This window comes from Emydura macquarii, unplaced genomic scaffold (assembly GCF_026122565.2).
Source record: "Emydura macquarii macquarii isolate MOO-44397 ecotype Brisbane River unplaced genomic scaffold, CSIRO-AGI_Emac_v2 contig_554, whole genome shotgun sequence".
Lineage (NCBI taxonomy): Eukaryota > Metazoa > Chordata > Testudines > Chelidae > Emydura > Emydura macquarii.
The window spans coordinates 7040952-7055996 of NW_027130691.1; the positions used below are offsets into that span (position 1 = coordinate 7040952).

General features: G+C 39.6%; 1 protein-coding gene across 1 annotated transcript in view; it reads right to left on the minus strand.

The window, feature by feature from the left end:
- The window catches only part of PITPNM2 (phosphatidylinositol transfer protein membrane associated 2), a 166318-nt gene that overhangs the window by 87684 nt on the left and 63589 nt on the right, over window positions 1–15045 (minus strand). The window contains 1 exon segment of the mRNA XM_067539649.1: window positions 8001–8174. Within this exon segment, the coding sequence (XP_067395750.1) occupies window positions 8001–8078 (78 nt within the window). The 5' untranslated portion in view covers window positions 8079–8174.

A 15045-nucleotide genomic window follows, 5' to 3' on the forward strand; every position in this document is an offset into this window, starting at 1 on the left:
CAAAGCAGGGATGATAATTCTTATTTACCAGTATTATGAGGGTATGCTGTGAGGCGTGTTGGCCACACAGTGCTGTGAAACTGTGTAAAACTAACGCATTATTATTAACTAGTGAGAGAGGAACGTTGCATTTCATGCCAGGGACAAGTTCTGGCACTTATCCAGAATTCTCAAATAGAACTAAAGACCAACTTGGCTTTTCACGTGGGAAGGCCCTCTGTTATTGCCAGGTATAATGGCTAATAAAGGACAGTGGCCATTGTCTCAACTTAATAGCAAAATATACTGCCTTACACTAGAAAACAGTGGCCTGAATACTAAAGGCTGATGTCCCACTTTTGCTTTGGCTGAGCTGGGCTAAACCTGCTTCCTGACTTGCTTATTTAGTACGGCCATAATTTGCTGTTTTCACATGGTTGTTTTTTTTTAAAAACAGCTTTAAACTGCCACAATCTCAGCTGAACTTCCTGGGCAAGACACTAATAGCTGTAGGGTCACTTGGCCATGAGCAATGGTGAGGCTTCAGGCCACAGCTGCTTTTGGACTCTGCACAAGTGCCCCCTGGAGAGTTATGAAGCTTATTTAGCTAACATTTCTGAACTGCTTTGAGACTCTTGGGTGAAAAGGCTGATTCTAAGAGGTGAGAAGAGCTGCAGAGTTCATTGTGTTCTGCACAATATGCCTAGCAGAAACAAACTCTAGCTTCTAGGTGCTACAAATCATCTTCATCTCCTTAATGGAGTGCCTTGAAGGATCAGACCCCCAAAGTGCCGAAGAGAATACCAAGTATTAGGAGTCTTAGTTTGAGGAGTTCATGCATCAGCTTCAAATAACTTTCATCCTCAAAAGGCAACTGTCAAGGTCCAGAAGATGAAGAGGGAGTATGCTTCAAATATACAGTCTTCCAAGGAAGATCGTCGCAGCCAGCCACAGGAAACTGCTTAGAGTTAGACAGGGCCACGGTTATTTACAATGAAAGAAAGTTTCTTTGATTTAAAAATAAAATTTAATATCAAATGGAAATCTCTTCTTTCCTCTAAGGGTCACAACAGCGAGGATCTCATGGAATTCCATGGCATATGGGAACTCCAGTAATAAATGGCATGGAGATGATAAATGGACTGACCTTTACCTAACGATGCAGTGATCTTTATGGTGAATGGGGTCAAGAGACAGCAAAATACAAGCTTTTGCGAACCAGCAAAAAGGAGTCAAGATTAAAATGGTTGGTTGTTGAGGGTAACAATAACACTGTCAATTCCCTGATAAGAATTAGAGATGGCAAACTCCTGAGAAGCTTGAAAAAGAGAATTAGAAAGACGTTTTAAACTGACGGCATGGTATGAAGTGGCAAAAAATGAAAACAATTATTTTAACCCTCAACTCAGATTTATTGTATGCTGTGAAGGCTGTTAAGCAGAAGTATTGTGAGCATTTTGTGTTGAAGATCAAAGGAGGTTGGTTTAGACATTTTCTCGCACTTGATCTCTTTCCAAGTAGAAATGTCCACTTTGAGATTCTGAGCATAGAGTGAGTCATTTCACAGAGACCATCAGGGATGGTGGTTCTCCTTTCCAGCCTTCGGCTTTTGAAGAGTTCTGTTGGACTGTATCCCTCCTTTGCTAGGATAGGCATTCTCTGTTTCCCACACCAGATTCCAGTTCCACAAGCTCATCATGACAACTTGTGCAAAGCTATTAGTCTTTGGCTACTAAGAGCAAATCCACCTACAGCACCTTCACATTTGGCAGCAGGAGATAGTTGTGAATAAGTCTGTATCACATTTCTGTTTTCTTAGCAGAGAGAATGCTGGTAGCATACAAATGAAGTGCTTTATATCTGCTCCCCCAACCATCTTGTGGCTGGTTGATGCTGCAACCATTTGTAACGGACAAAAAAATATCTGTTGTGATCTCATTTAAAAACATATGAAGCTTGATGCAAAGAGATGATCTGGTCAAATCAAAGGACAATGTGAAATTAATATGAAAATGACACAAATAATGTGTAGAAAAGAGGTTCTGAGAATGATTTCACTATCTTGAAATATTTTCTCAATTCCTGATTTATGCACCAGAATAAAGGAGACTATTGTAGAAAGCAAGGTTATTGGTTAGAAGTCTAGATGAAACTGTTGGAATTTTTTAATTTGGAGAGCAAATAAGAAAGAAATATGATCGTCATCAAAATGCTGATGACAAGTGAAGATGAGAGAGAGCTGTAAATACAGCAGAATATACTTCAACCTGCTCCATTACAGATGCTACAAGACTTCCTGAACTGAACACGTTGACAAGTGTCATGCTAGAGATTCCCCATGGAAATACTTATATTGACAGAGTCTCAAATCTAATAGAGAAAAAACAATTTGGTTCAGATCTGTGAGTGGGCAAGCAGGTCAAGGATCCATTAAGCTCATTGATGTAATATAAAATTAACTTATTTATTGAAAAATCTAAGTGCTACTCTGAATACTGAAACCACTGTCTCTGCACAAAAGGATTCAGAAGCAGCAAAAGTGATGCTAAAGGGAAATATGACAAGCCTCTAAGAAACTGGCCATTAATTCACTTCAGCCTTTGGAACTTTAAATGTCAGCAGGGAACCCAGAAAATGTGGGAGATGCAAGGTACTAAGAAGTACAGGAGATGCAAGATGATTTACTGCTGCCCTGAGCAGCCAATAGCACAGAAAGAGCCAAGAACTAATATGACAAAATCTCATCCTGTACCACTTTTATTGCTCCTATCTAGAGTACATTTACCACACATTCTAAGAGAAGCGGCAGTCAGGAGAACTTTTTGTTCTCTGCATGAACTGATCCTGTCTGTTGCAAACTGAAGGGGCATTTTTTCAAGAATTCCAATAGGAGCAGCTCCTTCAGAATGTAAAGGTGGGCCTCTCCATACCCTGTGTGGATAAGGAGGAAAAACGAAATAACGGAAATTCCTCTTTTAAAAAAACTGCAACTATTTTGGGCCTGATTCTGCAAACACTCTCACAAGTAGTGTCATGGGGTGAAAGTTTCAAAAGCGCTTAAGTGACTTAAGAGCCCAACTCCCATGAGATTTAAGCACTTTTGAAAATTTTACCCATGGACTTCAATGGGGCACACTTGTGAACAAAGCTTTATTTTGCTTTTAAAAGACCTGACTTGCATATGCTTGATTTTAGCTAATGAATAATCCCATGCCTATTCACCAAAGCCACAAAGCACATGCTTAAAGTCAATCATGTATTTAAATCTCATTGAAGATAAATTACTCTGCATGAACAAAATTTCCTATATGGGTCCTACATATTTCATTTTTGCAATGCTGGAGATCTAGCTCCTCTCTTAAGAACTAGTATGATTATCACTCTAGTGCAACATTTGTACAGTGCTCTGCAGAACAAATGAAATTTAAAACTAGGCTCTGTGCTCCTAAGGACACATTTTAATAAAAGGGAAGAAAAGAAAAGAATAATCCCTTCTCGATGAGAGCTGCTCAGTATCTTTTCAGAACATGGAAAAGTCTCCCTCTGAATCATTCCGTCCTAAAAAAATGGTTTTACATTACTATTATATACAGACATCTCAGTTTGCTGCTCTCCCTGGAAAATGCTCGCCAACTAGATGCTATAGCTCACAAAAAATCTTCTCCTGTGGGCTACACATTCCAAAGGAATAAAAAATAAAAATACTGATTCCTCTGTGGTCAGACAAAAGGGTCGTATTAAAAACCACACTCCAAAAACATCTAGAAAAGTCTCGCAGGCTCTCTCCTTCTCCTTTGGAGTTAACATCCCCTGATTTATATCTCAGAGGACAAAACTGTGTTTTTTACAGAGGCAGTTAATGTGCTGAGGACCTGGCCAATTCCCACTGAACTGAGTGGGAGTCTTTCCATCGACTTCAAGGACCGATGGAACCAGCCCTCACAAAACAAGAGTAAAGAAAAGGGAATTTAACTCTAACATTTTATCCCAAGAGTTTCTCAAAACATCTTGAGCTAAGATAGGTATTTTCAATCAGATGTGCTTACGTTCATTCTTAGGGCTAGATTGTGCCTTGCACTAATTGTACATACAAGTATATGGGAGTAAGGGATCTCCACCCCCCTTCTGTCATTCTGCAGGCTGGACCTTGGATCTGGGACACAGAGTAAAACAAGCTCACTTACTCCCCTGCTGGAATGCACAGGCAGCGAATGGCTGGAGCCTTGGCTCCACCCACCTTTCCACACACCAACACAGTACAGCTGGACTGATGCAGAGGGAGTTGTACTTCATGGGGCACAATCCAGCGGCAAATTATGGCAAGGGGACAGCAGGGGAGAGATATTGCTGGGGTGATTCATTTACACACCACCTCTCACTCAAGGCAGTGCCTACAGGTAGAATCTAGCCCTTACACATTAAATATCACTTTATAATGGTTTTAGACAATTAAATGGAATCAGCTGCTCTGTACTAACTTGATAAAATCTTGTTTGTGGCTTCTGAGATAACACCAGCAGAATTCCACTAACTAAATGTTCCACAGTCAAAAGTATTAAACCTGGCAGCAACTCTGATTCAACAATATTGTTAGCCAGAGGATGTATCTCATAAGAACATAAGAATGGCTACAATGGGTCAGACCAATGATCCATCTAGCCCAGTATCCCCTCTTCCCACAGTGGCTTGATGCTTCCTAAGGAATGAATGGAACAGCACAATCAACAAGTGATCCATCCCTTGTCATCCAGTCCTGCTTCTGTCAGTCAGAGGTTTAGGAACACCCAGAGCATAGGTTGTGTCCCTGACCATCTTGGCTAATAGCCATTGATGGACCTTTCCTCCATGAACTTATCTTATTTGAAGCCAGTTATACTTCTGGCCTTCACAACATCCCCAGGCAACAAGTTCCACAGGTTGACTGTGCATTGTGTGAAAGAAGTGCTACCTTTTGTTTGTTTTAAGCCTAAGGCCTATTAATTTCATTGGGTGACTCCAGGTTCATGTGTTATGTGAAGGGGGAAGACCTGGTCTACACTACAGAGTTAGTTCAATGTAAGGCAGCTTACGTCGAACTAACTCTGTAAGCATCTATACTACAGTGGTGCTCCCACCGATGTAAGTCACCCATTACATTGACTTAATTCCCCCTCCATGAAAGGCATAGTGCTCAGATCAATGTAGTTAGGGTGACACACTGTCTGTGTAAACACTGTGTCACTTACATCGCCTGTTGGCAGTCATCTTTCTTTTAAACTGAACAGTTCCAATCTTGGAACAGAAACTGTTCAATACCCCTGAGCATTTCTGTTGCCCTTCTCTGTACTTTTTCCAATTCTAATATATCTTTTTTGAGATGGAGTGACCAGAATGACATACGGTATTCAAGTATTTTCCTCAACAAAGAGCATGCTGAATCTCTCCCACTAATGAGACCATTCTTCTACAGGTTCCTTAGCCTGCTGTTACATTTGTATAGCTAATACACTTCCCTCTCTTAGTATGATTTTTATTTAAACATTTAATTCAAATTTGAAAGAAAAAGTCACAAGAAAATAATTATGACATTTTTCAAAACAATTTTAGCTTCAGGAGAAGCCATACAGAAATGCAACCCCTTGAGAAAACGTTTACTAAGTTATGCTAATATTTAGGTACAGATCCATTTATCAATTTATATACGTACTTAAGTATTTATGTGAGAGAAAAGCATTCCTTTGGTAATGCTGAAGAACATATATTATGATGTGCACTGCTTGGTAGTCAAGTCTAGCAATGACTGATTCTTTTTGTTTTAAAAAGGGGACACTAAAATAAAAAAACCAGTATAATAAAAATAATTTATCATATCTGAATTAAATTTTCACCATATATGCTGTTCATTTTAGGCCCCAATCCAGCAAAGCCTGTGACAAGTCCTGCTGAAATAAAATGGAATTGCTCTGTGATGCTGTCTGGAATATAAGTGAACATGTATAATGTTATTGATATCAACATTGCAAAATTACAATTAATCTTATAAAATATGCTGTGTCAGGTACCATTGGAAAGGTTATAATTTGCTAAGTATAATAATATTGTTTATATGTATGTATCAGTTTTATATTATGTGTTCTAAATATATATTGTATATTTGTATTTCAAATTTGTGCTGTGTTTCTAGGTGACATGCTCCCAGACAGGATGGCAGCAGTGCTAAGCCTGCTTAATGGCCCATCAAGGGAACTCAAATGTACAATGAATCCAGTGAAAGATTCATGAATCCGGGGGCTACATCTTATGAATCACCAGGAACATACATATACCTTGGGAACTCTGAAGCTTTTCCATGCCATGTGCTGTGTTTGAGACAAAGGAAGTACAAGCCTCATGGCAGAAACTATAAAATGCAGCTGCACCATCTCCATCTTGTCTTCATTCCTGCTTTCTACCTCTGGATCAACTCATCTACAACTGAAGCTGTGAAACAAAGGACTGAGGCCCATCCAGGGTACTGGATGGACAGGATGTACACCAGAGGAACTGTATAAGTCTGCAAACTCTACAATTCTGCTGAGAATCTGATATATATGGACTTCAAAGTCATTTGTATGTATCTCATCATCATCAGTATGTATCTGATTGCTTTGATCATTTAACATTTCTCTTCTCATTTGTTTCTTTCCTTTTATAATAAACCTTTACTTTTATAGTTCCAGAGGGGTAGCCATGTTAGTCTGTATACAGCAAAAACAATGAGAGTTCTGTAGCACTTTAAAGACTAACAAATTTAATTTCAGCAGGCATAAGCTTTCGTGAGCTTCAGCTCACTTCCTCAGATGCAGTTGGTAGAAATGATACAGCAAATAGGAAACATATATAGAGGGCAACATATGCATATCCATATCCTTTAGTTACTAAGGGATTGGCTGGCAGCATGGTATTTTGGGTAAGATCCAAATTTATACTGGTCTGGTAATGCTGCTGACCCTTTATGGATCAGGAGAACATTTTTGGTAAAGGGACTAGAGTTTTAATAACTTATCTCTTTATTGGACCCAGTTGCTAACTGGGGCCAGAGACTGAAATGCAATAAAGGGGGCTGTGTAACTTCTTGTTTTTAGCTTCTTGATAACACCAGTGTGGGGGATAAGACGCACTATTTATGACTGGTTAGTGAAGCTAACGGCAGTGTCGGCCACCAGTTTGGGAGAATCTGCTCTCCTTTTGTAGCCTGCTCTAATGTTGGCATTTTCAGGTGGCCTATCCTAGGCACAGATGGGTCACATGCTCTATGCGCTCAGATTTAGGCATGTGTTTTGCTGGACTGAGGCCTTTCTGCATTTTCTTCAGCTTGATGGACAATGAAATTCGACTGGCAGTTTCAAGTTTCAGTGCTGGGTTCTCATGTACCATCATAAGGCGCAGTGTTTGGATTTCCAATTTTAGGGGGGTGCACTGAAGATTGATGTTAAAAAAACAAACATTTCATTGTCTATATTTTAAAAAGTTATGAAAACATTTACATTTTGTAAAACTTTTACAAAAACTAAATGGTGTGCCTAAACTAAGCTAACAGCATCTGTGTACTTACATACAATTATTAAAGAAATAGTATGTTTGGTTACAAAAGTCATGTGCTAAGCTATTTTTAGTTTGCCCTTTGAAAGTTATAAAGAACTGATTTTTTCCACAGAAGAAGTAAGGCCCAATGCCTCCCTACATAGGAATAACATAAGGTGAGGTGTGATACTTCCCAAGTTTGTACGACATTTCTTTACTTCCAATTCTTCTTTCAAGAGACAGAATTTTGACAGTTTAAGGACAGTAGGATCCAGCCATTAATTTGAAAAAAAGATGGTCAAATACCTTTGAAAAACAAAACTGTATTAAAAAAGTTAGCTGAAAAGTCTACAGGAAACTCCATATTATTACCGTCTTATTCAAGACATCATTTTCTGCACAGAGACGTGAAGACCAAAATACCATTTTTTGTAAATCAGTCTGGGTCTATCATTATGTCTGGTTGAACCATTACTAACCTGTATCATGTACAGCTGGGCAATCCGATACTCTTCCACACTCATTGGAATTGGAATACGATATTCTTTTATAAGCATCTTGAAGTCCAAGCCTTTTTGTCAGTTCAGAAATGCAATCCAGAGACTTCTAGTAGAGGCTTCTTAAATAATGGCAAGGGAATGCATTGAGGACCCCTGAAATAAAAACAGAGAGATGCAATTATTTTCTGCTCTGACTGGAGATTAAATTACTACTTTTATAGACATTAATTTTTCTTAAAATAAGAAAGAAAAATCCCTTGATTGTTACTCTGGATCCAGTATCAAACTGAACAGATCCTTTTAGAAGAATTTTTATTTGCTACAGGGGATACCGTCAAAGCTATTGCCCTAGTGACCTAGCCACCATATCAATCAGACTTTTATATGTAACTCATCTCCCTGGCGGAGATATGACAAAGCTGAAAATGAAAAAGTGAAGCTTTTGTTGCAGGACAATAATGTATCTCTCCAATGTCAGTGACACATCAGAAATGCAGCCACACAAAGATGTCAGATCTTCTTATCCTCTCGCATGGTTGCTCTGCAGCTAACAAAAGATACTAATTAGGAGACTTCCTCAGCCCTCGATAACACCACGTCGGAGAACTTAAATTGGACTCTAACAAAGGAATCTGTGAAAATGTATTTTTCTTCCACTATTATTATTAACAGCACCCATTCTCTTTTCCCTCCATTGAAGTCAAGGGCAAAACTTGTTTTACATACACATAGCATGAGTTAACAGCATCAGATCAAACTTCAAGTCAGATAAGAAGTCCTACAATACACAGCTTCTGTGCAATTTAAAAGAAAATAAGATTGATCAACACAGAGGGCTAAGAGAGCAACTTTTGGAGACACTGCAGGCTAGGTGTGGTGACTGCGTAGTGGTACGAAACATAGAAATGGAGAGAAGAAAGGTGAGGAGAGGAGGAGGCATAGAACACTGAATCGTGACTGCAGAATTCCCTCTGGAAGTCAGACCTGTAAAACTGTCTAGTCCCATGGGCAGATTATCCAAGATAACACTGACTTCAGCAGCATTACAGGGGTAACATTGTCACTAGAATCAATGATTTTTTTAAAAACAGTTTCCCCAGCACATAAACCCCAAATGTGTTTCCTTCTACCCCAAGCATACATGCGTTGTCACATCTGCTTACTGAAACCGTTCAGATATAATTGTTGCAAAAACACAGGAAAAATCCCACTAAACCTTTTTTGTGTTTACTAGGAGGCAGAAAAAAAAGCTGCACAGAAGACCTTACATCTGGTATTCCTAACTTTTGAGTGATTGACTTTCCAACCCGAATGTTCTTTTAACCTAGATTTTTGTATCTTGTTATATTACATATATATATATATTTTCGTAAAAGAACATCTCATTGAAAAGCAGAGAAAAAATTGTTTAACAGCTCATTCACAGGCTAGGCTGTTTCAGAGTCTTACACCTGATTACAGAGAAATAAGATACTGTAGTTATGCCAAAATAAACAATACCGTTCAATAACATATACTTCCATTTCTCATTTTAAAATCAGGTGAATATTGGTTTTCATTATTTATTATGTATATTTAGAAAGTTAGAAGGAGATATCCTATTGTTGGACAAGATTTTTAAAACACTCCCCCCCACCCACCCCAACAAAACAGAGGAAGTAAAAACTGTTGTTTCCATACTCAAAGAACAAAACATGTACTTTCAATCTGAATTATTTATTTTACATTAGTGAAAACAACAAGAACCCCATGAGAGCAAACGCTGCGTGACTCCTGCAACAGCTGCAGTGACTGGAGGACAATTTGGCTGCGGTCCTTGCACAGAGTCTTTAGAAACGTGAAGGTGCAGCACACAGAAAATAAAGGCATCCCAATTTGATACCTCATAAAAACTAAACTTACACCAGGGCAAAACTTTTGGTAAACTTACTGTAATAGCTGCAAGAAGACTGTAGCTGAGTTCTCCAACCTTGTGTAAGGATTCTACACAAGCTAAACGTTAGCTTCCAAAACCATGTTTTTGCTAACAGAGGGTCAGAGCTGTTCAGCACAGTGAAAGCACAGTCCACTAGCTCATTATACAGCAAGATGCCTGCCTAGCTTAATACAGATAATACGTTAAATCCTGATATTTGCTTTAGTGACAGTGATCGCACAAAAGCCACATGATCTAGTGGATTAAGCAGAGGACAAGGAGCCTGGGAGCACTGAGTTATGGTCCCACCTCTCTCACTGAGGGGCCCTAATAATACTTGGCACTTACACAGCACTTTACTGACATTAAATAAGGCTTGCCGAGACTAAATGATGTGCCCAAATCACAGAGTATGTGAGTGTTAAAACCAAGATTAGAACCCAGGCCCCTCCTGACTCCAACTCTTGTGGCTAACCTATATTGTGCCATGCCAAGGAAACCCACTCTCATAACAAAGTTTAGTCCGGACCCTGAAAACACCTACATGCATTCCTGAGTTAATGCAATGAGACTATTAACACTTCATGCACTTGTGTTAAGTGTTTGCAGGATGGGAGTATAAGGCTGCTGCACTATTTACATGGGGCCTCTAAATCTTTATTAGTATCAGTATTATTTTTAAGAGGTGGTAATAAAACAAACCTATCTTGGCTCATCTGCTTGCCCAGAATAATTACGTGTCTGGTACTGAATTTTTTTTTTTTTTTTCATTTTTAATTCTGTTTCATGCCATTTTATTGCTTTTAAATTATTATTATTCCTGTCAGCGCAACCCCAGGGGAAATCTCCCTGACATGACAAAGCCTGAGGAATAGTTCTGTCAAGACAACTCCCTGGACATGCATGTACACACATGCTCACACTCTCTACCAGAAGAATTTCTCTGGGAGGCTAATCCACTAGGAGAACATTCCAGAATGGGGTGGGGATAATCTTGCTATGAAGCTTTTAATTCATGTTATGGAACAAAGCAATAATATTTAACAGAGATAGGCCCTGAGCAACAGCCTCCCCCCCAAGATCAGAACAGATCTGTGCTTCCAAGGAAGAAACTGGGGTCCAAACTTTTAAAGCAGGAGTCCACCTGAGATTTAACATACCGTTTGGCTGCCTGTGTGGGGTGGAACAGTTCATTCTTTTAAAATTAAGTTAAAAAATCTTTTTCAGATGCTTTGAAATGGTGTCATGCACAAGTTGGGTGCATCAGTCACCTGCCTGTCTTTGCTCGCTTGTTAAAAAGGTGTTTCAATCGATTGTGAGAGATAAATAAAACAAAAAGAGCAGCTTAGGAGCAATAAAATGTCAGAAAAGGTACCGGGATGAAGAAAGTGTGTTTATAATTCAGTGTCAGACACGTAATAATTCAGACAGACTCAGGCAACCAGGACACAAGATGGTTTATTTTATTGCAGCCTTTATTTAAACAAAAGGCATTGGGCCCCAAGCACTCAGCCACCAGCAGCCTCAACTTGCATGTGCCTTTGAGTGTTCAGCCCCCTAGAATAGCCTGTCTTGGTTACAGAAATGGGCAGCGATCTAGCTCACATCTGTTTTTCTGACAGATGAGCAAGCACTAGCTGCAAAGCTCCACTCCAGGTCTGGCCTTTCCAAAAGTTCAACATGTTCAGAGGCAGGGTTTTAGCTTTGTCCAATATGCGACAAAGAAGTCTCCTGTTGCCTGGAACAACCAGTACTCCATGACAGAGCAGGACCAGAGGATATGCCCATCTGGACTATACTTTTCTCAATTCCTCGTGTGGCTCTGTTCTGCCACTGGGGTCCCATCGTACACACTTCAGGAAGCCTGGCCATGGGAGTTAAATACACATCTGTCACAAAACGCAGTTTAAGGAAGCAACCATCATTCTGAAGGGAACTGAGCTCAAATGCCAGTTTCCATTTTCAACCTCAATCTGCGCGTGCCAGTCAGCCAATGTAGCCAGGATTAAGATCAGCAGCTTGGTCCTGAGGGAAGACATCAAGCGCTCAGCACACATAAAGCAATTTTTTTTTAAAAGTCAGTATGGGCTAAAATAGCTGGAAAAATTTGGCATCCGGGCTGCCTCTGACTTGAAAAAAGGTCCTAGCCTGCAGCAAACATCACAATCTGACTTAATGGCAACTCAGGAAAACACATTTTGATAGGAAAGATAAAATATGGATCTTGTCCAGATTCAGATCTGAGGTACATCCATGCAAATTGGGAATTAATGCACTGATTCAGCAGTGTTATTTCCAACTCGCATTGATGGACGGTGGCTGTCCACGTAAAGACTTTGATTTTCGTAGATAAGCAGATAGCATGATTTTGGTATCTGCAGAATTCCCAGCACCGAGTGTAGCCAATACTTCAAACACTGCCCAGAAGTAATGTCATCTAAAGCAAAAACCGAAAGCTTTTAAGAGTGACCCCCCAGTGAGAGATGGCTCTAGAGCAGGGCTGTCAACAGTCTGTGAATTGGGACAAATGAAAGTTGAATTATGGTCTGTTGGTCACGTCTACATATGTATAGACTAGGCCGATCCACTGCTGAATCCCCACCACTAAAAGTGGGGGGTTTTGCAAAGATGTTGAATATGGCTATTAGGGAGAAACTGAGTCCAACATTTCAAGAATGGCTCTGGATTTTGGCTGTCCAACAGCAGGCATCTTAGGCCTGATTTTCCAAGGTGCTGAGCGCCTGCAGCTCTTTAAGAGCACCAAAATCTGAGGCACTCAAAGCTAGTTAGTGACATTAAAAAGTTGCATCCAGCTTTACTGAGTGGAGGGAAATAGTGATACAGGGCATTTTTAGGCCACAGTTATTTGGCTATTCCTATGTGCCATTACTTCCTTTGTACACAGAACTGTAGTAACTATTTGCATAGTGCCAGGCCTATAATTTTATACTTCAAATTATTTTAAAGTCAGGCTCTTGCAGAGTCATAATTGGGCTTCAGAGTTAATGCCACCCTAAGATGAGTCAAGTCAGAGTCACCTCTGAACTATCATGTTAGGCTTTCTGAAGACACGCACCCTTCACTTCATTGAGTTCTGATTCTGAAGGTTTTCTTTGCAACAAAAGGCTTAGAAACTTTCATTTAAAAAGAATAAAAGATTAGACTCTGCAGAATCCAAATCCATCAACGGACGTATCTAAACACCTCAATCCAGCTTATGAAATGTTTGTTTGACACCAGAGGTTTGAGATGTGACTGGCACAGCCCCCCTGGCATTAAATGAAGCTTCAAAAACCACAAAAGGGATTTACTGAAGGACTGATGACTACTGAAACCTTGTAATTAGGGAATAAGAGCTAATAGGTGCTGAAACCATTAACGGCAGACACTTAAACATTAAAAGTCCTCAAGGCCAAACCTGATCAAGCTAAAGGGATGGTCCTAAATTATGTGGGTTGAAGATTATGAGAAAAAACATTTTTTTTTACTGTCTTCTGGCTGCTCAGCCTGTCAGTTGGGTCCAATGTGAGAAAATCAATCAGAGTCTGGTAAATTCAAACTATAAATACCCATGACTGTTGTACTCCCAGCTGGGCTGCTAAAAATTCTCCCAGCGGTCACCTCAACAACTAATTTTTGATATTTTTTGAGAGATGCTTCTGCAGTACACAGAGCTGAGCTAGGACTGAAATGAACTAAACAGCAGAAGCAGTAGAGATGCCCCAATGCTGAAACTGGTTTTAAACATATTCATTAGAGAAGAAATAAAATCCTAAAAGGATACAGCAATAGAAAATAGCTTTTTCTAGATTCATGTAAGAGCTTTATCCTACACAATCAGAATTAAAAAGCATACATGTACACACACAGGTCTGTTGCGTGCATCCACGCAAGCTGTTTATTTTATTATTACTATTAATACCTAGCTTTTACATAGCACTTTTCATCTGTAGAACTCCATCTGTAGAACAGAACTTTACAAAACATGGCCAGTATCATTACCCCGAAACTGAGGCATACAGAGGGCAAGGGACTGACCCACATCGCCCAGCAGGCCAGGTGCAGAGCTAGGAACTGAAGCCAAGTCTCCTAAGCACCCAGTGCAGTGTCTTATCCACTAGGCTATACTATTCATCCAGTAAGATAAGAAATAGGAGCAACTGAATTTCCCCCCCTTCCCTATGAAACAGCTCCCTCTCCCCCAAGATCCCACTATTTAAGAATATCAGTGTTCATAACTCAAGTGCCAATTAGTTTTCCTCAAAATATCTTCACACAATTATGAACTGAATGGTAGTGAACAAGAAAACAATTGTAATATGCAATAAAAATAAATCAGCTAAATAATATTAACGGGGTTTATAAAGGTGTTACCTAGAAATATTAAAAATTCTACTTCTCTTGTGCTCTCAGCCCCTCTCTTTAGCTACTGCAGGTTTTTTTTAATCCTCTGAAATGACCTCTCCTTGAAAAGGAGATATTTAGACATTTGGATCAGTGTTGTCCCCTTCCCCGCACCTCCAAAAGAAGTCTGTCACAACTGCATTAGAACACTAAGCCCTGCAGGAAATAACATTCTATCAACCGGATTTCAAGAAGCCATCACCCTAATTGGTTTTTCTTTCAAAATCCTACCAATCCAGCAAGGGGTTCCTGAGTGAAGAGTGAGCAGGAAGCAGACAGTACTGCACCCCTGTCCCAACTCTAAAGCAGCAAACACTACAAGTGGTACACAGACATACCAAGGCTTCTGGGAAAGATGGTATAAGGGTCTTACGACCACAGTTAATTTTGCTAAGTGCTAATTCATCCAAGGAAAAATACTGTTCACAAGGGTTTGCTAAAGAACATGTGAACACAGTGATTTTTAAAAAACATGTTGCACAACCTTATGCATGAGCAAGTGGATTAGTTCATGTAACTTTCATAGTAGGAATTGCAAAACCACATTTCTGTGCAATAACTTTGTGATTACAGTACTATGATTGTTATAAATAATACTTACAGTTACTAAAACTGAAAGTAGTTAGCATTCTAAATATTTTCCTCTATTTCTTCAGTTGGTCCACCTTGTGCATTTGACAGAACTTTTAGTATAGACAGTCCCAG